This window comes from Peromyscus eremicus, chromosome 4, assembly GCF_949786415.1.
Source record: "Peromyscus eremicus chromosome 4, PerEre_H2_v1, whole genome shotgun sequence".
Classification (NCBI taxonomy): domain Eukaryota; kingdom Metazoa; phylum Chordata; class Mammalia; order Rodentia; family Cricetidae; genus Peromyscus; species Peromyscus eremicus.
The window spans coordinates 139554867-139581966 of NC_081419.1; the positions used below are offsets into that span (position 1 = coordinate 139554867).

At 53.3% G+C, this 27100-nt stretch overlaps 1 protein-coding gene across 2 annotated transcripts in view; it reads right to left on the minus strand.

Annotated features, from left to right (window-relative positions):
• Sulf2 (sulfatase 2) overlaps nucleotides 1-27100 on the minus strand; it is an 85926-nt gene that overhangs the window by 39529 nt on the left and 19297 nt on the right. For both annotated transcript variants that reach the window (XM_059261929.1, XM_059261928.1), the window contains exons 2-3: nucleotides 23564-23830; nucleotides 7183-7422 (exon numbers count right to left, since the gene is read on the minus strand). In XM_059261929.1, coding sequence (XP_059117912.1) covers nucleotides 7183-7422; nucleotides 23564-23738 — 415 coding nt within the window. In that variant the 5' untranslated portion in view covers nucleotides 23739-23830. The remainder of the gene's footprint in view (nucleotides 1-7182; nucleotides 7423-23563; nucleotides 23831-27100) is intronic.

The following is a 27100-nucleotide window of genomic DNA, read 5'->3' on the forward strand; positions in this document are numbered from 1 at the left end:
AACTCCGGTCACCACAGCAGGCTTGGCAGCAAGCACCTTCACCTGCTGAGCCATCTCGCTCACCTCTACCTTAGTATTTGACACCTCCCTCACAGAGCCTGAAGCCCCCAATGACTAGGCCGGCTGGCCAGTGAGCCCCAAGGATTCTCCCGTCCGTCTCTCCAGGGCTCATGAGAGGCACGTGCTCCACGCCTGGCTTTTTATACAGGACCCAGGGCCGAAACTCAGGTCCTCAGGCTTCAGTGGCAAGCACTTTACTAACAGAACAATCACATCCCAGGCCCCATGTCTTCTCCCTCCCAGGAACTTTCTCCTGAGTCTGTGGGACCTGGTCACACCATCCTTGGGGTGGTGCATATCATGGGCACTGGGTGACTTACCCATGTCATAACACTGCTGTACAGAAGGGGAAACTGAGGCTCTGGGGAAGCTTAGTCACAAGTAATGTTGGAGCGAGGGCCTGGTGCCTCACTTATATAGATCTTAAAGGTGTTGAAGGAAGGACCAGACACTTGGGGTTTAAGGGAATTTGGGGATTAAAAAGATTGGTTTTATGTGTATGTGTGAATATCTGCATGTGTGTATGTGCACTGCATATGTGCCTGGTGCAAATGGAGGCCAGAAGAGGGCGTCAGATCCCCTGGAACTGGAAGTACAGATGGTTTCGAGCTGCCATGTGAATGCTGGGAACCAAATCTGGGTCCTCTGCAAGAGCAGTAAGTGCTCTTAACTGCTGAGCCATCTCTCCAGCCCGTTTCTGTTGTTTTAGATGGTCTCACATAGCCCAGGCTAGCCTCAGACTTAAGACATAGACAAGGAAGAGCTTGAACTCCTGATCCTCCTGCCTCCACCTCCTATGGGCTGAGATTACAGGTGTACCACCATGCTTAACTCGTTAAAGGACATTGAGCTCAATACAAGAGGCAGGTGTGTCAGGGGCAGCCTCATATCTCTTGAGGAAGCTGGGACAGTCTGGACCTTCAAGGGACTGCATGACCCAGACAAGGCCCAGACCCCCATGCTGAGAGGCAAGTCCCTCAGGGAGGTCTCTACTGCTGGAAGAGCCCAGACTCCAGGGGGCAGATGAGAACTCTGCTGTCAGGACAGGCACAAGGGTGATATGCAGCTGGACGAGGGAAGAAGGGCGCTGTGTGTGTGTGTGTGCGCGCGCGTGCGCACGTGAGTGTGTCCCTGTGTGTTTGTGCTCGGGAGAGGAAGCCAGCTGCAGACAGGCAGGAGGGAGGCCAAGGGCAGAAAAGGCTGCCATTGTGAAGGTTGAGACAGCTGCAGCAGGGCCAGAGAAGTGTCCAGGGCAGCAGCAGTCTCCCCGGTGTGTGCAGAAAGATGAAAGAGCAGACGCGGTCTAGACGGGAGGAGGGGACGTGATGGGGTGGGCTGTGGTTACAGAAGGGGCACGGGAACCCATCTACGCACCCACTGTGGCCCCGGAGACAGGAGGGAGCTCACCATACAGTCAACAAGCCATGTGGGAGAAAGGGCCGGGACCAGGGTTAGAGGAAGCAAGAACCGGGGCAAGGAGCACAGGGTGGGGTGTGTCAGTGTGTGAGTGTGTGTGTGTGTGTGTGTGTGTGTGTGTGTGTGTGTGTGTGTGGACATGGGGGGGGGCAGCATTAGCAGATCCCTGCTGGGCGGTATCCAGGCTCTGAAGGAGAAAAAACTGAGTAAGGAGATGGGGACTGGGGTGTTCACAGAAGGGTCCTCTGAGGCGAGGACACCGGGCCACAGACCCAAGGGAAATAAACTCAAGCATGAGAGAGTTTCGAAGATTCTCTAGTGTCTCAACCTTCCTAAGGCTGTGACCCTTTAATACAGTTCCTCACGTGGTGGTGACCCCCCCCACCATCAAATTATTTTCGTTGCTACTTCATAACTGTAGTTTTACTACTGTTATGAACTGTAATGTAAACACCTGCGTTTTCTGACGGTCTTGGGTGACCCCTGTGAAAGGGTCATTTGACTCCCAAAGGGGTCACAACCACTGCTGTGGAGGACCACTGCTGTGGAGGACCACTGCTGTGGAGGACCAGAAGTATAAAGGCCCTGAGGTGTGCCAATCCGTGACCGAGCAGCAGGAAAGAACTCCCGTGGAGCTACTGACAGGGAGGGAGGAGGCCAAGAGAAGCTGGCCAGGAGGGCAGTTCCTAGGGACCCCGGGGCAGCTGTAGGGGGTCTCCATCCTTAGCAGGTGGGAGTCTGTGCAGAGGAGCCACAGGGGTCCTGATGGACTGCCCTGCTTGCTGGGCGGAGGATGGTGAAGGGCCAGGAAAGACAGATCTTGTGGATAAGGACGGGAACAGAGCAGCCCGAGAAGAGGGGATAGGAAGACAGTGGAGGGACTCGGGGCACGTTTTAGGAAGAGTGGTGGGGACCGACTGTGATAGGAGGGACAGGAAATCAAGCATGGCTCTAAGGACTTGGCCTGAGTGAACGGAAGGTTGGAAGCGCCAAGGGAGAGCCTGGGGGGAGCCCCAGGGAGGGGAGCAGCGAACTGAGGGGTCATGCTGGGCATGGCAGGTTTGTCACATGGGGGACCCTAACAGAGATGTCAGCGGGCAGCCGGACCCAGTCTGATGGCCTCACAGCAGGACACGGAGGTAGGAGAGAGGGGCAGTCACAGGAAAAGTAACATAGTGGGTGTCCTGACTCAAAGCCCCTTCAGGGCCATATGCACACATGCACACACATGCCTGCCTTCACGTAGTGGTGACTGTCAGGATGCTCAGGACCAGGGCGCCCATGTGAGGACCTCTGCAGGTATCAGGGCACCAAGGCGACAGTGTGGTGGCCACCCACAGTGAATGATGGAATCTAAGTTCTCAGCCAGTGTGCTTCCCCAACGCTGTGTGAGAAGAGTGGGGAGAACTGGGGTGCACAGTGCAATCTGCAAACAGCACCCGTGGTCATTTGAATGTCATTGGTCCCCAGAAGATCACAGGGAGCGGCACTATTAGGAGGTGTGGCGTTGTTGGAGGAAGTGTGTCACTGTGGGGGCGGGTTTTGAGTTCTATGCTCAAGATACTCCCAGTGTCACAGTTGACTTCCTGCTGCCTTCTGATCAAGATGTAGTCAGCACCATGTCTGCCTGTATGCCACCATGCTCCCCGCCATGATGATAATGGACTGAACCTCTGAACTATAAGCTGCCAGCTCAGTTAAATGTTTTCCTTTATAGGAATTGCTGTGGTTATGGTGTCTCTTCACAGCAATAGAAACCCTAACTGAAACAGCACCCCAAGGGGAGCCTGACAGAGCCCAAGCTTCTAATGAATGGCCCACTCCAGGCTCCCCAGGAACATTCTAGAACATGTGTGTGTGGGGGTGCAGAGTGTGCACCACCATTTCCACTGAAGTCTAGCAGGCATGGGAACATGTGGGAGCTGCTGGACTCGGATGGCTGTATGCAGAGAGAAGGACTTAGCTGGCACCTGACTGGTAGAAAGTGCTGGAAAAGGCTCTTTATCCCCCACAGCAGTGTCTGGAAATCTGAGATCGGCATTCCAATCTCCCCACCTCCTCCACAGCCCACTGGGTCTTGTCAGGGATTCATGCTGGGGACATGCTTGTGCTTAGGTTCATCAGTACAACCAGGGCTGCTGCTGGTCACCTGGGTCAAGGGGACCAGCAACATGTGAAAACAATGAACAGGCCGTGGGTGCTTACGGGTTATCCAAGTCTCTGGTTCAATGGGAGCCGTATCCAGAAACTTCCATTAACTAGTGGATATTTATTCTGCTGAAATCCAGCACCTCTGGCGTCAACCCTTGTCTGTCTCTCACAAACATGGGCGACGCAGACGCAGGGTAAGATGACTGAATGGTGAGCCTGCTGATCTTTTACGAGAGGCGGGATGTGAAGTTAATTGAAGTGGCGCCAGAAGACCACCGGGCCAGTGACAGACAATAAGCTGGTGTCTGGGCTCAGTGAGCCACGTCGGTCAAACAGAACCACACGGTAGCACACACAGCCTGGGGGAGACTCAACTGTCAACCGGGGCCAGAGGGCTTCTCAGAAAGACCCGGGGACCCCAGACCCCAGGAAAAACTTGTTGAGGCGAGGACGTGAGGACCTCATGTCACGACACCTGTCGCTGTGGCACAAATGACACTTTTCCCAACAGAGACACATAGCTGTGTGTTTCAAACATCAGCTGTTGCAGTTAGAACCAAACCTTTGCTAAACACGGTGGGCTGGGCGGCTCAGTTAGGAGAGTCTCGCCTAGCGTGCAGGAAGGCCTGTGCTGCACGCACACAGCACTGCATTAACCGGGTGTGGGGGCTCACACCTGTCACCCCAGCATTTGGGAGGTGGAGGCAGAGAGGTCAAAAGTTCAAGGTCAGTCCTGGAAACAATGATTTGGGGGAGGCTGTGCAAGACTCTGTCTCAGAAAATAAGTTATTTTCAAAAAGGGTCTTTTTCTTTTAAAATTAATTTTATTTTATGTACATGAGTGTTTTGCTTGCATGCATGAATGTGTACCATTGGTATGCCTGGTGCCCATGGAGGTCAGAAGAGCGTATTAGATGCCCTGGAACTGGAGTTACAAATGGTTGTGAGCCATCATGTGAGTGCTGGGAACTGGACCTTGGTCCTCTAGAACAGCCAGTGCTCCTAACTGGTGAGCCATCTCTCCAGTCCCCAGTTTTGGGTTTTTTAAAATAGATTCTGCTCCAGCCAGGCTGTCCTTGAACCCCTTAGTGTTGGGAGGTTGCGGGTATGCAGTACCGGGCCAGCTTGCTTTCTCTCCTTTCCCCTCCTGCCTCCTCAGTCCATCCCTCCCTCCCTTATCTTTTCCTGGTTAGCCTCAAACTCAATATGTAGCAGAGGTTGCCCTTGAACTCCTGATCCTCTGGCATCCATCCTGGGCGCTGGGATTACAGGCTTGCATCACCAAGCCCAACTGTGGCTTCTTTTTAGTCGGCTCCATTAGCAGCCCTCTGCACTGTGAACACTGGCATCTGTCTTCCTCAGCTCAGCTGACCTTCTGGATTCAAGGGCGTCACTAACACAAATGATTAAGGACTGTGGCTGGGATTGAGAGTCCCTCCCCTCTCAGGATCTGTTTTCAGCAGCGCAAAGACCTACCTAGAGTAAAGACTACATTTCCCGCAGCGCAAAGACCTACCTAGAGTAAAGACTACATTTCCCAGGCTCCTTTGTAGCCACGTGAGCCCACGTATCTTGTTTCTCATCAATGGAAGTAAGGAGAAATAAGGGCCTGATCTGTGGACCAGATCATGGATCGAGGCCACCAAGGCAGCAAAGGATTTAGACTGAGAGCCATAAGCAGCAGATACCTCCACCCCCTCAGCCAGACTTAAACCTATCTCAGTCGGCCTCCCTAGAAGCCCACATGGATGCTGGGTTTAACCTGACTAACAACCAGGAAAGGAAAACTGACCCGTCCTTGAGGCCCTACACACATACTGTAAAAATGAACACGTGTCATGCAAATCTTAGCAGGGAGCCCCAGGTCCAGCCCACGTTTTAGATCTTTATTCTGAGATAAAGTCTCACTAATTTGCCTCTGATGACCTTGAACTTGTGATCCTCCTGATCAGCCTCCCCAGCAGCTGGGGTGACAGGCCTGGCTTGGGGACCGTCTACTTTTCAGGTCATTCCTTCTCTCTGTTTCCCGCATGTCAGACTCTGACACAGACTTTTCTCTCCATCATAAATCCCCTAGTGTTTCCTGTTCTGTTTGTCAGGCCGTCCCACAACTCTGAGTTCCCACGGCCTCCGTTTCTGTTTTAACTATGCCACAAACTTCTCATTTCACGACTCTCCCAGAACCCTTTGTCAGGGGTGTGGTCTTGCTGCCTATCAGGTGACCAGGCTGATGAACACTTTTGGGGACCTTACTATTCATGTTTTCCATATTTACATTTCAGCCAGAGCTGTTCAGGGCGTGTGAGTCCACAGATACACCTTCTCTGGCTCACAGCATTCAGTTGTTAAAAAAATAAAAATAAAAATTGAGTTTCTTAACATTGAGAGATTTCAATCAAAGAAGTTCAAATGTAGAGATATTTGAGGGTTTCATCTTGGGGCTAGTGTGGGTTATCTAGTCCTGAATGGCAGGTGTACCCTCCAATAGAAGGCACCGCCCTGCTATGTTCCGGCCTCCCAACCGTCTGAAGCACTGGCCCACAGTGACCTCTAACACACGCTCTCTGTAGAGACCCCAGACCATCAGGGTCTGTACCCCATGCCCATGTGTGTGCTGACTCGCCCATGTGGAGAAGCCAGTTCCTACAGCTGAACCTGCTGGTTCTGATGGTGGGAGGAACACGGCCTGAGGGAGTAAAGAGCTCCACCCACTCCCGCTGGACATCTGAGGGACTGCGGGTCAGCTACAGGAGGTGCCTGGCCCCTCCTCACCCCCACTCAAAACAATGGCACGTCACTAAGAGGCAATTCCCGGGGCTTGCAACATCTGAGCCACATTATCTGGTTTCACAACTGCCCAGGCTGCTGGCCAAGGTGGGGGAGTGTTTGTTTGTTTTTTTTAAATTCAAGCAAGTTCAGTGAGTTGAGTCTGGAGAATTTGGCAAGGGTGAGGTGGCTGGGCTGGGAGTACAGTGTGACCTCAGGCACTATCCTAGTGAGTGGCCTTTCGAACTCGCCACAGTAACTCCGTCAAGTAGGCATACAGGTCATCCCACCTCTGACAGACATATCAGTGTGGTCAAAGGTCTCTCACCATGGCAACCCCTTCGTCATCCTGGTTACTCCCACAACGGGTCAGTGAGTCCCCATGTCTCCTCCTCTCTAACTCCAACCTCAGTATTCTGGAACCTTCTTTCATGCAGATGGTCTCAGTCAGGAAAACAGTTCTGAGCAGCTTTAGAAACAAACCTCAAAGTCATGCAGGGATTATCTTGTGGCCTCCCTGTCAGAGAATTCACAGTTTCCCTGGACTCGCCATTTTTCAAAACTCCAGTTTCTTTGAAAAGGTTGTTTTCTGAACCTACTGTAGACACTACTTTGTGTGCATAGATATGGACTCAGAACTTCAATGGGAGATGAATGGGCGCATGGCCCAGACTTATCTTGGGTACCAGTGTAGTATGGGCATCACACCCAGAGCAGCTCAATGAGGGCACAGGAGGCCACCTGTCCCTTGAGGAGGCCCTTCGGCCATCTCCCCGCCCAGGTCCTCACCTGTCCGGTAGCCTGTGCTGTTGAGGTACACAGCGAAGGTGCGGCTCTCGTGCTGGGCCTGCCAGGAGGGTGAGGAGCAATTCTCATTGTTGGTGTAGGTGTTATGATTGTGGACGTACTTGCCGGTGAGGATGGAGGATCGAGAAGGGCAGCACATGGGTGTGGTCACGAAGGCGTTGATGAAGTGGGCCCCGCCTTGCTCCATGATGCGCCTTGTCTTGTTCATCACTTGCATGGAGCCTGTGAGTAAAGGGCACTGGTGAGTCACGTGGCCTGCTGGGGGGACCAACGTAGGGGGCCCCCAACCCTGAGCAGAGCTGCAGGCAGGCTTAGGAAATCCATGGGCTGCATGGGCCAGATCCTCCACCCCCAGCCCAACCAGGAAGGCCCTGGCCTCAGTCCCACTAGACACTCACGTTGGGTAAAAACCTGGTTTTAAGTACCTTGAATCTAGATGCAAACCCTGTTTTGTACATAAACAGAGTGTCTTTCTGTAGCGTGCTAATATACACAGATTTTTTTTTAAAGCGGCCACAAATGTATACAGGATTAGGCTTTGTTTTGTCTGGAGGTTTCCTAAGAAGGATCCACTCGTACTGAAGTCTAGTCCAGCCAACCCCCAGCCAGTCTCTCTGACATGTGTGGCCTCAGCTGTGCTGCCTCCTTAGTCCATGTGGAGTCCATTCCCTGCCTCCCCTCAAAGCTAACCTATCTGCCTAGCCTCATGATTTCTGGAGAGTTCCTGGGGCCTCCCTCCAGCTTCTCGGTCTCTGATCCCCCTAAACCAGTGACTGGCCCTTGATGACCCGCCAGGCAGCTAGGCTTCATCCCTGGCTGTTCTTGTTGCTCAGCAAAGGTGGGACCAGAGCAGGACACTCAGGAGGCGAGGAGGTGAGTATGTGTGGAGGCCCACTGGGCGGGGCTGGGACCCTGCTGGTAGCACACAGTGAGCATGTTATGCCGGTGTGGGGAACGAATGCCAATCTGCACACTGAGGTCGGAAGCTAAACGTTGAGATCTAGTGGAGTTCCATGCATGACTTTCCCTCTTCCTTCTATGACCAGCCTCAGTTTCCCCTCCTCCTTGTAATTCTTTGTGCAGGATCTCACTATGTAGCTCAGGATGGCCTGGAACTCACAGAGAACCACATGCCTTTGTCTTCCAAGTACCACCATGTCCAGCTATTTATTTTTTTTACATCTATTTATTTATTTATTATGCATGCTTGCATGTGTGCATACATGTGCGCGTGTGTATGTGAACTCCTGCATGCCATGGCATGTATGTGGAGATCAAAAGGTAACTTGAAGGGACTGGTTGGCAGAGGAAGCCTTCACTCCAGTGGAAACCTTGTTACAGTAAGGACCCTGGAGAATCTCCAGGAGGGCACACGGACTCAGTGGCAAGAGGGTCTCACTGTTCTGGGCCTGTGTATTACTAACCAGCCCACACCACAAAGCCCAGGTTCAAACCTGTTATGGCCAAAGATGATTTTGATCCTCTTGCCTCCATGTCCTGAGTGCTAGGATTACAGGACTCCATCACGATGCCTAATTTATACCATACTGGGGATGAAACCCACAGTCTTGTTACTCTAGGTAAACATTGCCACCTGAGCTACATCCCTACCTGTGTAGCCCTGGCTGTCCTAGAACTTGCTCTGTAGCCCAGGCTGACCTCGAACTCACAGAGATCCGCCTGCCTCTGCCTCCTGAGTGCTGGGATCAAAGGCGTGTGCCACTATGCCAGGTGCACAGTGGGGTTTTAAGCGCTGACTTTCAGCTTGAACACATCAGCTCTGGCGTTTGCCACACTCCACAGCACACTCTGCAATGGGCGTCAGCCTCATTTCCTAGATCACTTGTATCCAACAGGCCCTGAAGTCTCTGTTACAGCTTGCTAACTGATCTGAGCTTTGGGACTGCTGGCCTGTCCCTGGGGTGGAGAGCGGTGTCCATGACTGTAATTCCTAACACATGGGGCGCTGTCCTGGGCTGGGTGTCTATTGCTCTGCACATATGATATGCAAAGTTATTTTTCAAAGTGTCCTTTTCTGAACAGGAAGTGAAGCTGGGGCCCTTGGTGACTGGTGGGGCCACACAGTGGCAAGGTGACAGATGAGAGCTCAGACCCAGGCTTGTCCATGGCGGAAGCGGGATGGTGAATGTCACCTTCTCCAAGGCCTGGTGATGGTGTTCTGGGGAAGTGCAGAGTCCCCAGCGTTTGACTGACTCTTGGGGACAGAAGTGGTCTCTTTTCATGGCATTGATGGGGATGCCACAAGGCTTATCCCCAACCCCCAGAGATACACCTTGGGGTGGCTCCGGAGTAATGTGCTATTCACACTTGTCACACACACAGGGACAGGGAGTGGAGCTGTGACATGCAGGCAGCCCTAACTGGCTTCTTGAAGTACGTGTCAGCTTCTCCCGGGGCAGCAAGAGCCTGTTCTTGATCACATGGTTCTGCCCGGTGCTATCAGTGGTGGAGTTCTTTCTGATTAGAACTGGGGAGGGGACAGGAGCCTAGAGTCTGGCAATGTCATGGTGCAAAGCCAGCCTCTTCCACTCCTGATGTCACCTGGTTGTCCACTGACACCTGGTGGGCCACATCCGGTCAAGCTCTGCAAGCCCCTCCCTTCTCTCCAGCTACTCAGGTGACATCTGGCTGCTCCCGGGGCCAGCATTTGAATGCTGTACCATCTGGTGAGCCAGCCCTCTGCTTTCTGGAGCTTATATCCACCCCTGGACCTCGCCAGGCATAGCCCCTTTCCCCAGGACTAGGCCCACTGTTTCCTGCCCGGGTGAGACCCCAGGGTGGGACCAGCAGCCTTCCACTTTAACCCCTCCTCACCGTTCTGCAGCCACAGGACCTCTGCTCTGTCCTCAACCCACTAAGAGCCCCAGCCCTGCTCTGTCCTCTGTATAGACTACAGTTCCCAACACCCATGCAGTTGTACATAGACACACACACACACACACACACAGACGGAGACACATACATACACACACATGCATGTGCGCACACACATACACAGAGAGATAGAGAGAGACATACATACACACACATACACACGTTTGCACGTGTGCACACACACACAGTTAGAGAGATGAGAGAGACAGACAGACAGGCACAGACACACACATACACAGAGAGACAGAGAGAGACACACATATATACACACACACACACACGTTTGCACGCGTGTGCACACACACAGAGTTAGAGAGATGAGAGAGACAGACAGGCAGGCACACACACACACACACACACACACAGACAGAGACACACATATACACATACACACACATTTGCACGCGTGCGCACACACACAGAGTTAGAGAGATGAGAGAGACAGACAGACAGACAGGCACAGACATACTCATACACAGAGAGAGATGAGAGACAGACAGACACAGACACACATGCATACATATACACACACATATACAGAGAGAGAGAGAGCTAGAGAGATGAGAGACAGACAGACAGACAGGCACAGACACACTCATACACAGAGAGAGACGAGAGACAGACAGACACAGACACACATGCATACATACACACACATACACATAGAGAGAGCTAGAGAGATGAGAGACAGACAGACAGACACACACACACACAGAGCTAGAGATATGAGAGAGACACAGACACACAGACACACCAGCTTCCTCAAAGTGGCACCATCCCCGGCTGTGTGCTCTCCCACCTGGCACACTGTTTCACACCTCCCCCTTGGTTTGGGCTCACGGCCCCATGCTGCTGTCTGTCATCTCTCTTTCTTTCATCCATCCCACCTGCATCCGGTCCATGGTTCCCACTGCCCCGGGGCCCAGGCTGACACGCCTCACAGTCGCTCCTGCATTATTTCTCTTCCATGAATCCCTTGTGCTATGGGTGGAATGGACCCTCCGTGGTTCACAGACCTCCCAAGAGAGAACAGAACAGCTGACGGCAGGCGCTCAGCCTCTCAGCGTTTGGGGACCCAAGCTGCCTTCTCAACCCATCAGACCCCCTCTGGAGGCTCAGGAAAGCACCCCAAGAGCTGTACTAACACGAAGCCAACAGGCTTTGGGGCCACTTCTTACGTTTTAGAGCTAAAAGTTCAAGTTCTATCCCTCCCTTTGGAGCAGCATCCCTGCACCCTACCTGGCAGCTGCTGTCGGGGAAGAGCTGGGGCAGTCAGTGACAAGAGTATAATTCTTGGGGACAAAATGACACAGAGGTCTGTGCAGAAAAGCACACACACCATGCCTCCCTGCAGACAGTGACCCGCTTTACTGAAAAGACCCCAGTGTCGAGCTATAAAACCCACTTTGGTAATGGGAAAACACGTGACCTAGACCTACTGGTTCAGAGGGCTGACAGCCCTTGGCTGGGAAAACGCAGCCACATACAGGAAAAGGGGGCAACTTTCATGCTTCATGGGAAGCAGCCAGCCAACCCAAACTCGGTCTGTGCAACGTAAACCTGGGGACATACAGATGAAAACAGGCAATCGCTTCTTTCTGTGATCAAACCTTCCCACCACACAGGGCCAGGGTGAGGTTATCCTAACATCTCTTGGTGTGAGTCTCCCCTCCCCACAGCAGGACTTAAACTTAGGGCCCCCAAATCCTAACTGCCAGATAACCCCACAACCACAACTGTGCAATGTTCTTGTGAATGTTGTGTAGGGGTGCCTAACATATCACTTGTGGTGTGTGTGTGTGTGTGTGGTGTGTATGCACACACGGGCACTTAGGCACGTGGAAGCCTGAGGTGAACGACTGGTGTCTCCCTCAATTGCTCCCCACCTTATCTTTTCAGACAGGGCCTCTCACTGAACCCAAAGCTCCCTGGCTAAAATTGATGGCCATCAAGCAATGAGTCTCCTGTCTCTACTCCACCACCCACCCCATCTCCCTCTTCCTGAACCAGGGTCACGGATGGGCCTGGGTGGGCCACACCTGCCTTTTTCACATGGGCTCTGGGGGGTTGCATGCTTGTGCGGCAGACACTTTACCAACTGAGCCATCCCCCTGGCTCTCTGTCTGGCTCTGTATTTGATGAAACCTTTCAACCTCTGAGCCACAGAACTGAACTTACAGACAGAACACCCTAGCTGCCTATTTTTGATGCACCGTATGCGTTTGCAAGCAGCGGGGTCAAGGGTTACTGGGCCGGAGGTCAGTTGGTAGATCACTAAGTCCTGTTCCATCTTCAGGCACAGTGGCATCTACCTGTAACTTCAGCATTTGAGAGGTGGAGGCAGGAGGATCAGAGGCCACCCTCAGTATGAAGCAAGTTCACTTACACACACACACACACACACACACACACACACACACACAGTCAGTGTTTGTTGATCCAGCACATGAGATTGGCCATCTCTGGCACACACACACACACACACACACACACACACACACAGTCAGTGTTTGTTGATCTAGCACATGAGATTGGCCATCTCTGACACACACACACATACACACACACACACACACACACACACACACACACACACACATGTCAGTGTTTGTTGATCCAACACATGAGATTGGCCATCTCTGGCACCACCAGTGTCAGAGCATGCTGAATCAGCTTGCATTTATTGTTAGTGTTGATGATGGAACCCAGGCCTTTGAAGGTTCTAGACAAGACATCTGCACCGAGCCCCAGGCTCATTACCTCTTGTAAAGACTTGAGTCAGAGCAAGGGTTATCCATAGGGACTTAGCAGGTACCAAGGACTTCTTCCTTCCCCTATATATGTGTGTGGACATGTGTGCAGTGGACATACCTGTATGTGGAGGCCAGAGGTCAACACTGAGTGCCATCAGCTCTTTTTGAGACAGGGTGTCTCACTGAACCTGGCGCTTGCCAATGTGGTAGACTGGCAGATCAGTGAACCTAAGGATTCTCTGTCTCTGCCTCTCCAGTGCTGCCTGGCTTTTATGTGGTGCTGGGGATGGAACTTGGGACTTCATGCTTGTGTGACATGATGACTTTTAATGACTGAGCCGTCTTGTCACCCCAGGGACTTTCAGGATTGAAACATGAGTCAACTTCTGCCATTCCTGGCACTGAAGAGGTTCCCGTCCCGTCCCTTCCCCAGACTACCATCCTGGGTTGGGGTGGAGTGCATACCACCCCATGCAATAACCTCCTGAGGCTCTTTGGATGGTATTTAAGGAGATGATGCCGACCTATGCTTGCTTGTTTTACCTCGTGGGTAAACAGAGTCTTGGAGGGCGGGGTCTCCTTGGGAAAGTGGTGGGAGGCAGACCGGGATGGGGGAAAACACAACCGGAGTGTGCAACCTCAGAGTCTTGACGCTAATCTGCATGTGAGCAAAGGAGCTCATGCCTGGACTATTGCAGGAGACGCTTAAGTCATCTGCACTGTGTTCTCCCCTCAGCAGCCAGAGAGCAATTTCTAACAGATTAAGCAATATCATCGTGTTCCTTCAGGCACTCTCCCGCAGATACCTGCCTCATTCACAGTAAAAGGCAAATCCACCTTTGGCCGACAGAACCTCAGAGGACCTGGGAAGTCACTGTCCTGATAAGCCTAAAACTTCTCCTCAGGTCGGCTACTTTGCCTTCTTGTCACAACAGGAAGCACGTGTCTCAGGACCTGTGCTGCCATAGATCCAAGCCCCATTATATTCGAGTTTCTTCAATGGAGCCTCTTTAGAGGCACCTGCCACGTGGGCCTCAGACCGCTGTATCCTCCGCTTATCTCCACTGACTTGGAGGAAGAGTTATCTTTGTTCTGAGTCGTTTCAAAGTTTCCAAGGGCTAGATCAGGGACTGAGCACACAGGCTGACAGTGGCTGAGCGTCTATGCCCATGCCTTTCTACTCTGCTTCTAATCTTAGCCGTAGATAACCCCAGCACAGAATGTTCCAGCAGGAGCCTTTGGGCAAGGATCCCCCTCTCTGTGGAGACCACTGTGCCTGTGACTAACACAGAAGCAGTCCCAGTTGAAGGCCACGGTCAGACTGCCGGAGTACTTGGTCACATCTTCTCAGTATCGGCAGAACGTGGCTCCCCACCCGCATTTCGAAAGCCAGGATGTTTTTCTGGGATATCATGGAGGCTTCTTGGGCACTTGACTTTCACACACTGTGAGCTCTTTCCTGTGTAACAAAAACTAAACACTGTGGCTTCGAGGCCATGTTGGAATGAAGGTGAGGATGTTAATACTTTCAGTCCAAATGCTTCCTTCTGACCACGAGGATCTTTTACTACAGTGAAAGTCATGGTCATGGTCCCAGGGCTGCTGTGGGTGAGGTGGTAGAGTGCCAGCCATGCAAGCACAAGGACCTGAGTTCCAGTCCCACCGCCACATAAAAAAGCCGCATTGGCCGAATGTGCCTGTAATCCCAGAGGTAGTGTGCGTGCGTGCGTGCGTGCGTGCGTGTGTGTGTGTGTGTGTGTGTGTATGTGCATGTGTGAGTGATGTGTCTATGTGTATGCATGTGAGTGGTGTGTGTGTGTGTATGTGCATGTGTGAGTGGTGTGTCTGTATGTATGCATGTGTGAGTGTGTGTGTGTGTGTCTGTGTATGTGCATGTGTGAGTGGTGTGTCTATGTGTATGCATTGTGTGTGTGTGTGTGTGTTGGTTGTGGTGGTGGAGGCTGGAGGATCAGGAGTTCCCAGTCATCCTTAGCTGCATGGCAAGTTGGAGGCCTGCCTGGGTTATATGAGAGACCCTGTTTCAGAAAACAAACTAACCAAAGCATAGCTGGGGATGTGGGTCACTGGTAGAGCACTGTGCCAGCACACACAAAGTCCCAGGTTCAGACTCCAGCATCATATGAACTGGGAGACACTGCTGGAATATTGAGAAAATTGAATTGATGGCTACCTTTCTTGATGGACCCATGGGTACTGGATGGACCCCCTTCAGGACCCCCCCCCCACCTGACATTTCCTGTTTAGCAATGGCCTGGAATGGGCTGGCTGTGGCTACAAATACCACAACTTGCACCCACCACCTGACTGGTTCTACTCCTGTTGAAGGGTGCCACTAATCAGATGCGGAAGGGACCATCCTGTTGCACTCCAAGACCCCAGAGCGCAGATGGTGGCGAAAGGCTGGAAGTTCAGGCCAAGGGCCAAGAAGCACCTGTGTCCTGGCCCATCCTGAGGCCGCAGAGCTCATGTGACAGCCCACACCTAGCTTTAAGTGTCTCTGGAATGACATATATTGCAAAGAGACTCCTTTTAGGCCACCTGGCCCTAGAAACACCTGTTTAAGAGCCACTTCACCCAGAGGCAACATCTGGGCAGAGGGGGGAGCTGAGGCTCATGGTGTACCAGATGCCGTCAGCTCCAGGCTCTCGGTCGGGAGCCACAGGAGTGGCACAGGATCCCAGGAACAGCATCTTAGACATGGTTTCCTGGTTGACAGTGTCAAGGGGAACACCAGACTCTGGGGAACTGCAAAGTCAAGCTGGTGTTCCAACCCCCCAAATCAATCAGTCAGATGCTGAGGAAGCCACACTGAACTCAGCTGCTGAATGCTGAGATGAAATTCCAGAGTCGTGCTGGCAATTTCCCCTTCATCCTCTGCGGCTCTGCTGTTGAGGCTTCAAGGAGGAAACCCCAATGGGGGTCTCTCAGGGGAGGAGGAGGAATGAGAGACCCCCACGAGGAATGCGGCAGGGTGTGAATGCAGAAACTCTGCAGAGAGCCTGCTCACCCGGGAACGTTCAGGCACAGGAAGCTTGCCACACCAGGGAAGTATTTAAGGACACAGTGCATGTTTGGAGCTGTGCCCCAAGTTTGGGGGGGGGGCGGTCATAGAGCCAGTCACTCAGTCACTGAAAGCAACACCTGCAAAGCAGTTTGTCTGCGGGAAGCCTTCATTCTATCTGTGGCTGGCTAGTTTTCTGTCAACTTAACAAGGCTAGAGTCACTTGGGAAGAGGGAACATCAATTGAGAAAATGCTCCCACCAGACTGGCCTATGGGCAAGCCCATGGAGCATTTTATTGGTTGATGAATGATGTGGGAGGGCCCAGCCCACTGTGGGTGGTGCCATCCCTAGGTAGTGGTCCTGGTTCCTACAAGGCTGCAGGCTGAGTGAGCCACGGGAACAAGCCACGGGAACAAGCCAGTAAGCGACATTCCTCTATGGCTTCTGCCTCATTTCCTGCCTGAGTTCCTGCCCCGACTTCCTGGGATAGTGGACTACGACCTGTAAGATGAAATAAACTCTTTCCTCCCCAAGTTGATTTTGGTCACAGTGTTTTATTAGCACGGCAATAGAAGCCCTCTGTCTGCATAAGGCGCCATGATTGGCCTGATTCAGGCACTCTTAGAAACCCTGCCCTCTGTACCACCTGCCTGCTGCAACACCCCTGCCTAGCACAATGCACCGCCTACCTGGAAGCAGAACTGGGGTCCACTGCTGTCCTCCCCCAGCACCCTACCCGACCACCCCACCCCTGCTGGCCTCCCTACTTCACATTCTCATCCTCAAGCCGGCCCTTCCCTACCCACAGTCAGAACCTCTGCAAACAGGACTCTTGATATCTGACCTGCTCAAGGCATGTTCTCAATCTTCCATCAGCCTCATACCAAGATCTTGACCCTCATGCACAGCTCAACTGGGTCCACACATCTCCTCTGCCTTCACTCCTCAGCCTGGGCAGCAGTCTCCAAGACCCTGGTGAGGCTGTGCCTGCCACGGGGCTCTGCGCCTGCCACCCTGCCCACGATGCTCTTTCTGGAGCTGTCCATTTGGGCAACCACTCCGCACTGTACAGACCTCAGCACACCACTCACTGCTGGAGGTGCTGTCCCGCTGGGACCTTGCCTTTGTCCTGTTGTGGCTCAGACCCTAGCCGCCCATCACCACCTGCTTCCTCTTTTTCCTTCTCAGTGGGTCCACTTCTGTCTCACAGTGTGCCTAGCCCACAATGGTCTCTCTTGTGACCAGTATGTAGCTAGAAATCACCTTTGACCCCTGCATCCTTTGTCCTCAGAGAGTGGCCAGCACCAACGAACTCCCAAACCCACTGGTTTTAACTCACAGGAGGTCTTGGCAGGAGATCAGAGAAGGAAATCGAGGCTTGGAATCTGAATTCCTCCTCCTTCCTCCCTGTGGTGTGGGCAGAGTTGTGTGGGTATGGCAGTGTTGGGTGGCTCTGCCTCTGGATTCCAGTAACTACCCTGAGGGCACAGCACCGACCCTGGAGCTTTCCTCACACCTGAATTCAAACAGCACTCACGTGACTATGTAAGAATGTCCATGTCCCATGTAACACCCCTTGTGCTGGGTGTGGCCCCCAAAGACGGGACTTAGCTCACAGTTTTATCCTTTCTGCCCTTGGCTTCCCGTTGATAGGCCCGTGGCTGGGACAGCTGGAGCGCCAGCAGCTGTTCTGAAGCCCAGGTGGCCTTGAAGACAGACGTTCAGTACAGTAGGGACAGTAGAGTGGAAAGCTAGAGGTTATGAGACATCCTCGATGTCACCACACCAGTTCTGGACCACCAACCTCCAAACATTTTTATGTGATGAAGAGATGCTGCTAAGTTTCATTTTCTTCTCCAAGCAGGCAAGCCCAATTCTCATACGCTTTCTTTCTAGAGTGCAATCGAACTAGTCCCATCTCATGCCCCTCAACACCCCATGTTGATGAACAGAACTAAAAAAATCTCACAGGAATGCACTTGGCAGTTTGAACTCAGGGCGGGCCATTCCTGAGATAACCTGCACCCACACGCCTTCCTTCCGCTGGTGAGTGGCAGCAGGAATGTTGGGAATGGATGTTGGTGGTGGATAAAGTTGCCCTGAACTGCTGCCTGGAACTGGGTGCGTTGTCCTGGGCTGCCTGCCATCTGGCCCCCGTGAGAACCCAGGGTTTCCAATCCATCTCTTGGTTATCAGTCAGCAGCATGTGGTGTATTTTCCTCATTCTCCAGATGGAATAGGGCGGCCAGGCCCTTTCTTTACCAGGCTTGCTTTGCACACAAAGTGGATGTCAGAGCTAGGGACCTGAAGTCCTCAGCATCTCACTGAGGTGCAAACAAGCCTAGAAGTTATACTGTGTCTCATCCTCCCCACTCCCACGCCTGAACCCCAAAAACCAACCTTGCCTTCCACTTCAGACTGCACCATGGCTGTGTTCATGGAATGGCTGCTTCCTTGCTACTTTTCATGGTCACTGAGTGTCCCCATCAACTTATCCTGACTGCTTTGCAGTCCCAGATCTTGGGGTCGCTCTCCACTGGTCTCGCTCATGACCCATTAGCTTTGCATCTGAGCCACCAGCACCCCCCACCACTGCAGCAGAGGCTTCACTGGGCTCCTCCTGTGTCTGGACAGCAGTAGACTCCTTGCTGGACACCTGCCTCGTTATATTTTTCCGTCTCTTCTCCACAGATTGAAGCAAATCAGACTGCTTCTCTTCCCTGCTCAGCGTCATCCACTGGTGTCCGCCTACTCTGAAGCCCAAGTCCTCTCCCTGGTTCAGAGCCTCATGCCCTAGCATGACCCATGCCACCATCACCACCCCTCAGTCTTCTCACTTCCTGTGCCCTGGCTCAGGCTGCTCTGCCACCCTGTCTGCCTGCTGTGAATGCCTCTGCCTCAGGGCCCTTGCACCAACTGTTACTGCCACTTGGATTCTCTTCCTAGGAGTCACCTTGACAGGTTCCCTGACCTTTCTTGATCCAATGTCCCCGTCATCGGTGAGATCACCCTGGATGGAGGTGGAGGGTCCTCTTTCCCTCTTCACTTGATTTCTGTCTTACTTGCTTCTCACCACTGTCCCATGTCATATGCTGTGTGTTGTGTCTTGGTTATTGACATGCATCTGTGCTATGCCCTGGGTCAGTCAAGATTCTGTCTATTTTGTTTGTTGCTCGATACTCTTTGCCTACTAAGGAGTGCTCAGTCAATGATGATACAAGGAGGGCGTGTGGTCCACATGGCTCATCCTGCTGCAGAGACACGGATAGGTGAAGCCTGAGTGCCTCCTGACTTGCTCACCTCCTCCAGAGCCAATGCCCACGTTCCCTTCAGGAAAACCTCCCCAGCTCCTCTCAATCCCAGTCCAGCTGTTAGTCACACTGGGCTTTATGGGAAATGCTAATGTCTGCTTAGTGAGCTGGCCTGAAGGCAGACACAGTCTGGAGGAAAGTAGGATGTCACATAGAGACTGGTGACATCTGGAGGGACACGCCTGGATCCAAATGCACCAGAAGCTCCATGTACACTTAAACTTTTTATTTCCCTACCAAAGTAAGTTGCTGGTTCTGTTTTTCCCAACACTGTTGGGTTGAGTTCCAGGAAGTCACTTGTAACTGGAAGAGTCAAGACCAATGGGCTGGGGCTGTGCCTGTCTGATTTTGTTTTGTGTTTGGGACACAGTCTCACTATGTAGCCCAGGTTGGCCTAGAACTTGTGATCCTCCTGCCTCCACGCCCTGAGTGTTGGGGTGACAGGCGTATACTACCACCCCTGGCTTCCTTCATGAGCTGCCATATCTGATGAGACACCGTCCTTACAGCACCTTAGTGAGCCCTCTAACAACACCACGCGGCTGACCTTTGCCACCTACCATGGAACAACCGTATCTAACAGCTTGGGTTCAGGCTATGTGTGACTCCCCTTGGACTCAGAGGCTAGCTGAGCCCTGGAGCTGTCCTGAAATTGGCCTGCATCTGATTCACCTGGCCAATGCTGGCAGAAGCCAGCATTTCCATGGCCTCCCTGGGCACAGCACAGCCCGTGACAGGACTGTGATGTCACGTATAACTCCAACCCCCTGTCCTGCTGATGTTCCCGGGTGCCTTCAGAGACTTCCTCAGTGCTCTGCAAACAGGCAGACGACCCATGCTCTCGCTCACTAATGCTCTGGGAACCGGTCCCCAGCACCCAGCACTCCCAGGTGACAACCAGGGAGCTGGGGTCATGACAGAAAAGCAGGTTAACACAAACAGCCACCATGAGACAGAATGAGCTCTTCTTCTCACTGGGTCCTGATGAGACGGGACAGCTGTCCCCACCCAAGACCCAGCTCTGCCGAGAGGCTGCAGCCAGAAGCCCTCTGGAGCCGCCTCACAGACAAGCAGAAAATAGCAGCCGATGAATTTTTCAGGACCACCCTTGGCTTGCCAGTGGTGGCCAACTGTGAGATAATGTGCTGGGCTTTTGGGGAGCATGCATTATTGATCTGGGTCTGTCTGGTTTATAAAAAGCCCATCAGCCCCCCAACTACCTACTTCCCACCTCATATTCCAGAGGAATGTGAGTTTGCTTAGGACACTGTGTGGGGAGGTGACGGTCGGAGGGCACCAACCTCTATCATCTAGGGCTGCCAGCGGGAGCTGTCACCGCACAGAATATGTGAGGCCCTGTCCCCACTGACTGCTTCCCTAAAATTTCCATTTCAGAACACTCACTCTGGTGAGCAAAGATGCAGCTCTGCAGATTCTGCCAGGGAAGGTACTTGTGACAGTTGAGCATCGACATGGACACTCGCGACAGCCCACCACCCATCCCGGAAACTGGTTGAACAGAGCAGTGGTGGAGGCCACGGGTCCTAGGTTCAAAATCCTGTTCCACCACATTTTAGCTGTGCAACCCAGACATGTGGCTTGCTGTCTCTGTGCCTCGCTTTCTCCACTGGTAAGATGGAGGGGGGATGGGTATCTATTTCTAGTCAGCCGTGGCTCAGTTTTCTCTCCAATTCATCTCATCCATGGACCTGTGACTTGTTTGTTTATATTGGTTTGATAAGAGTCAGATTCAAGGTTGTGATGTGGTTCTGGCTTAGCGGGTCACCCAGCTGGGAACAAGGGCATTGTCCTGAAAGTCATCTTTTAGTTGTGGCTGGCTCAGGTCCACCCCACTCTGAGCCTTCATGCTCAGCCGGCTCGCTCCTGGAGGGCCTCGCAGGAGCCCTTTGCTCCTGCTCGTGCCCCTGACGTCATCAGAATAGCAGAGGGTTCCTGTGGGAATGCATGTGAGGTCACAGCCCCTCCACCTGTCTCACTAAGAACGACACTCAAGCCGGTGTGGTGGCTCATGCCTGTCCCAACACTCCGGCGGCTGAGGCAGCCTCGAGGATCTGAGCTCAAGGCCAACCTGGGCTCCATATCTAGACTTTGTCTCAAAAGAATACCCGGTATCCCTCTGCGCCCCCCCCCCCTCGCTGTGGTCACGTGGTCACATGCTCCATGGATCTGGTCCCAGTGGCTCCACCCTGCTTTGCCTCAATATTTCCTGTTGCACAGCCCCCTCCTCCAGCCCCCAGCACCTCTCAGAACAAACACCTACTCTTTTTGTTAAACCCATGCTGCCTGACTGAGTGGCCATGTGGGGTGCCTCAGGGGCCCTGACATTAGTGCCAACAGCTTGAGGGCCACAGGAAGGAGCCCACGTGCCACGGCATGCAAATCGCCTCCCATCCACAGCCTCATGCTGCAGAGTTCCTTCCCAGTGACCAGTGCCCCGTATGCCAAGCTGTCGATGAAGCTCTGAACTCTGGACTGTTTCCGGGCTCTTCTGCACTGGTAACTCCCAGACACGAAACCACGCTTGGGGTCCTCAGCACCCACTGTGCCAAGGCTGGCTCGGGTTTATGCAAGTGGCCTTTTTAGGTAGTTGAAACACAAGTGTGGGTTGTGAAGAGCCACCCTGTAAGTCATTCCCTTCACTGCCACCAACTATATTCTGTTGTCCTTGGACAGCAGACAGAAGAAAGGACCCACCCTTCGCCTGGTCAACAACAGGCAGTCCTTACCACGACCCTAGCCTCTGCCAGTCTCCCGTGTTACCTCCCTTTCCAGGTTCTGGTCATATCTGCTTCCTTGATCGTGCCCCAGGGCCTTTGGACATGCTGTTTCCCCTACCTAGGACACTTGCCTTTGGATTTTCACAATGCACCGTAGTACAGATGATGAAGAGGGGCACCGAACGCGCAGGAGAAGGAAATCACATTTGAGTGCACGTGCTGGGCAGTAGGAAGGTTGCAAGCTACATGTGGCTGTGGAGCGCCTGAGAGGTGGCCAGTCCTAACCAAGATACACACACACATGCCAGGCGTTGAGGGCAAGGTAAAGGAACGCAAAGCGTTCACAGGTAATTCACTCCACTGATCACACTTCAGGTGACAGTTTGCATATTGGGTTAAACAAAATGTTACTGCAATTGATTTCACTAGTTTCCATCCATCCATCCATCCATCCGTCTGTCTGTCTGTCTACCTACCTACCTACCTATCTACCTACCTACCTACCTACCTACCTACCTACCTACCTATCTATTCTTTAAATTTTGAGTCTCATGTAGCCCAGGCTAGCCTCCCACTATCTATCTATCTATCTATCTATCTATCTATCTATCTATCTATCTATCTATCTATATTCAATAATGACCTTGAACTTTTCGTCATTTTTGTCTCCACCTCCCTAGTGCTGGGATTACAATTCAGTGTCACCACACCTGCTGGTGACGGAACCAGGACTCTGCACATGTCAGGCAAGCACTCTTCCAGCTGAGCCACATCCCCAGCCACTTGCATTTGTGGCTCATGTTATACAGTTGTCCCTCGGTGCTGGGGGACCAGGCTCTGATGGTACTCAGGCCCTTGTGTTAATTGCTGTGCTCTTTGCTAATAACCTGTACCCCCTTTCTTCACCCGAATGACCTGCGACACTGGGTGCTGGGTACAGCTGCCGTATTGTACTGCTCTGGGAATAATGAGTGGGGAAAATGTTCGGACACTTTCCAGTGTTTTTGATCTGTGTTTGGTTGAATCTGTAAATGCAGAACTGAGGATACAGAGGGCTGAGTGTGCCTACGGGACAGCACGGACATGGGTTCAGCTGGGGAGGAACCCATACAGTGACTTCAGGGTGAGAAGACCCAGGGAGGGAGAAATGGGGTTCTCTGGGAGATGCCCCACGGGTGAGCGAGAACAGATCTAGATTGACTCTGGAGAGCTCTTCTGGTGGCCTCAGTTTTGGGGTCTCCTACTGGTGCTAACAGAAAAAAGGCTTCTTGTAGTAGAAAGAGCAAAAGTCTGTCATGCTGCTCAGAAGGGAGGGGATGGGGGATGGCTTAGCTGTCAGCCAAGGCCATGGCCCGGTAGCTTGGGAGACCAAAGCTGTCAACAAGAGCGAAATTATCTCAGTCTCTCTACTCCTTATGTTGTAGGAAGTGGGGGGTCATTCTGCATTAGGAGAAGTTGGAGATCCCTCCCCATTCTTGAGGGTCACTAAGAACCCACATTCTCAAGGCACCCAGGCAAGAGCTGGCTTGCACCCGCTCAGAAGCGAACGCCACACAACTGCCTGGCACCTGGAGCTTCTGTGGGACTGTGGGGACATGGCGCCTCTAGAGCCCCAGGTGTCCTGGCCAGATCAGCCACTTACCCAGCTCCACGTCCTGGTCATCCGTGAGCACCAAGATGATGTTGGGCCGGATGTTCCTGCGGTCCCTCTGGAAGCGGCCTTTCAGGCGGGGATGGGACAGGAAAGCTGAGCTCCCGGCCAGCAGAGACAGGAGAGCCGTGGAGAGCAGCCATAGCGGCAGGCCAGGGGGTGCCATTGGCGTGGCTTGCTGGTCCGTTGCTTCCTCCTGGATGCAGAGGCCGAGGTGGTGTCTTGTGGATGGGGTTCCTTCCCCTCTTCCCTCAGGATCTGAAGGATGAGAGGGATAGACGAGAGTCAGTACTGGCATCACAGGTGCCCGGGCTGGGCTAGCATGCTGCCTCGCACAAGGAAGGGCCGGTGTGGGCCAGGTCAGTCTCGTCCATGTTCTAGAACAGTGTGAATGCGGTGCCGGCTAAGCTAGAGAAGTATTTACAGTTGGCTCGGGGACAGATCAGCAGCAGAACTGTCCATGGGGACTCCCCTGGTGGGTAGTGAAGAACCTGTCACAGAAAAGAGCCTGGCTCTGGCTCACCTTCCTACTCAGGCACAGAAGGGGACAGGCCACTAGCATCTCCGCCTGGCACTTCCCTTCAGGTCCCAGCAGCAGGTGGCTTGGGACTCTGGGATGCTTTGGGCTGTGTGGTCATAGGTTCCTGTATCGGACCCACCTCTCTGGGGCTCTCCCACACACAGAGAAACCCCAGTTTCTTCATGGCCAAGCTAAGTACTCAACCTGACAGGGCCATGTGTGCAAGGGTGAAAGTGTTCCTCCCGGGTTGAACTTGCCCAGTAAACAGACAGAGCTGAAGGAGAGGAACTGGCGCTTCCCATCCCAATCTCAAGTCATCCGTAACCCCAGGCGGACGGTATCTCAGGCAAAGGTGGGTGAGGGAGATCGGAATGGCAGCCCCACAGAGCGGCCTCAGCACCCACTCTGCCGAGGGGAAGAGAAAGGAAGACCTGAAGTCAGGACAATCACCACAGCTGTGACCTTGGAGGAGTCTGTCCTGTTGGCCATGGAGGTAGGGGAAGGGGGACCCAGCAAGCACCCCAGGGGCCTAGCCAGGGCCCTCAGCGGGTCCTCTGGCCCCACAGGGTTGTGCTGTCTACACCACCATCATCTCGCCTGCCTAGGGCTGTAAGAGCGCCCAGAGGTGTTCCACGCTTCAGGGCAGCTGGAGGGAACTTCCTAAAATGGCAAGCAGATCCCCTGACTCAGCAGCGCCCTGAGTGTGGGGACAGCAACTCAGATGTAGGACCTGAAGTGGGGGAGGGGGCACCTGCTTCTGGTCGTGCCAGCTCCAGGCCCTGGCTGGTCTCAAATGTCCTCCTTCCGCACCAACTCTCGCTCTCGTCTCCCCCAACCCCAACACTCTCCATCCTTGTCCTTCTGTAGCCGGACAAGACGGGGTCATTTCTACCCCATGACTTTTTGAGTCTTGCCTTTTGTGATCACTGTAAGAGTTTTGTCTCCACCTGACAGGCTCCTTCTGCTCTGTCCAGTCTAGGCACTAACCAATGCCTCCTCCTCAGACAGGCCCACCCTGGCCCCCATTTTATCACCTGTTTGTTTTCTGTCAATCAATCACCACCACATCTTGAAATGATCTTATTTCCTGAACCCATCCACACACATCCCGTCCCTGCCCCCCACAGGAGGGACAGCCCCATGAGGGCACAGATGGGGCATCTGTTGGTTACTCCTGGGTCCCCTGTACCTTGGGCAGGGTCTGGTGACTACAAGAGTGGAGATTCTGAGAAACTGAATTCTGCAGAGTGGGGGATGCCAGACTCTAGAGGACCATGCCACAGCCTGGGTCTACACAACTCAGATGCCTAGGGCACCCACATGCTTTTCCAGACACTTCCGAGGCCCCCAAGGAGGAGCCAGCCATGCTGGTTCTCTGGATGGTGTCATCACTAGAGAGGCCCCAGGGAGGGAGCCGGGTGGATGCTGTTCAGCCTTCCCATCTCTCCACAAGGAGCCACGCCTGCTTCCACCTCTGGGAGCACCAGCTGGGAGCTTAGCTACTCTTCCTCTTTCTGCCCCCCCCCTTCCCCGCCACCAGCGCAGTGGCTCCCCATCTGTGACCACAGTTCTGCTGGGGCCCCATGAGGTACTCCCTCCTCTTGGTCCAGGGTAGCTATGGGCCCTCCCTGCTGAGAGCCCCAGGGGCTGCCTCTCTCCTTGCCTCCGCTGGTGGAGCCCTCCTGACCTCTCAACAACTGTCTGGTCACCTCTCCCACTGTGCTCTGAGTACCTGGTTCCAACCCAGGTGCCTCCACAGGCTGATAGGGACAATGTCCCTTGAGCATTTGCCTTCCCCCTGGTGGAGGTGGCGGGTGGGGTGGGGTGGGGAGGGGGGCAGGACAGGACTGTGAGCGGCTCACACTACCTGCCCCAAGCCCTGGGCTGGCTGTAAAACAAGTGCCACAGAGAACTGGGGAGAGAGCGTCACGGCACCAGGCCACCCAGGACACTGTATGAAGGGAGCCTGGCACCCCAGAGGGCAGGCACTGGCTCCCTTGGCTCCCTGCCACGCTAAAACCTCATCTGCCACTGGAGAAAGCCAATGCAGTGGCCTCTCTGAGCCACCCTGAGTGACAGTTAAGAGCACAGACTTTCGAGTTCTGTGTCTAGTCACTTAACACTGCTGTGCCTCAGTTTCCCTATCAGACAACTGGGAGTGAGAGAAGCAGCAGGTCACCGAGAGGCAGAAGCAGAGCATTCACACTATAGTGTGAGCCATCTCCGGGCAGTGAGCACCACCCTGCAGGGTTTTCTCAGCCCTTCCATGACCCCTGTGACATGGGCTCTTCTCTTACCCCCAACAACATTCAAGAAGACAGACTCACTGTCCCCACAGGCACCCAGAATGGACAGCAGAGGACACCTGAACCTTGCCCTCTGACTGCCTGGTGTCCCACCTCACCGCAAAACTGTCACCCTACAACTTCTCCATCCAGTGCCACAGTCCCCATTGCTGTCGCCGTCCAACTAGTTCTTGCTAATCAACTGCTGGTTTTCTGGTGTTTTGGAGACAGGGTCTCAGAATGACCTTGAACTTGCCATGTAGCTGAGAATGACCTTGAACTCCTAAAGTTCCTGACTCAATTTCCTGAGTGCTGGGATTACAGGGTTGTACCACCCTGGTTTATGCTGTGCCGGGCGGGGATCAAACCCAGGTGCGCATGTACTACACAAGCTCAAAACCGGGCTGCCCCCCAATCCATGACGTCTTCAAACAGCCTCATTTTAAAAGACACATACAAGACAGGTGAGGTGGTGCATGCCTGTCATCTCAGCACTCAGGAGGCTGAGGCAGGAGGATCACAGCTTGGGGCCTGTTTGAGCCACAGTTTCTACCATCACAACAAATAAATAAACAAATACGCATTTCTGAAATGGAAACCTCTTTCTCCGAGTGTGATTGAAAGCAGCCATCCCTTCCCCGTGGAGCGGCTCACGAGCTAAAGAAAGCTGATGGTGGCCCAGGGCCCTGCTTCCCCACCAGGGCCCCCTCGAACACTCTGTTC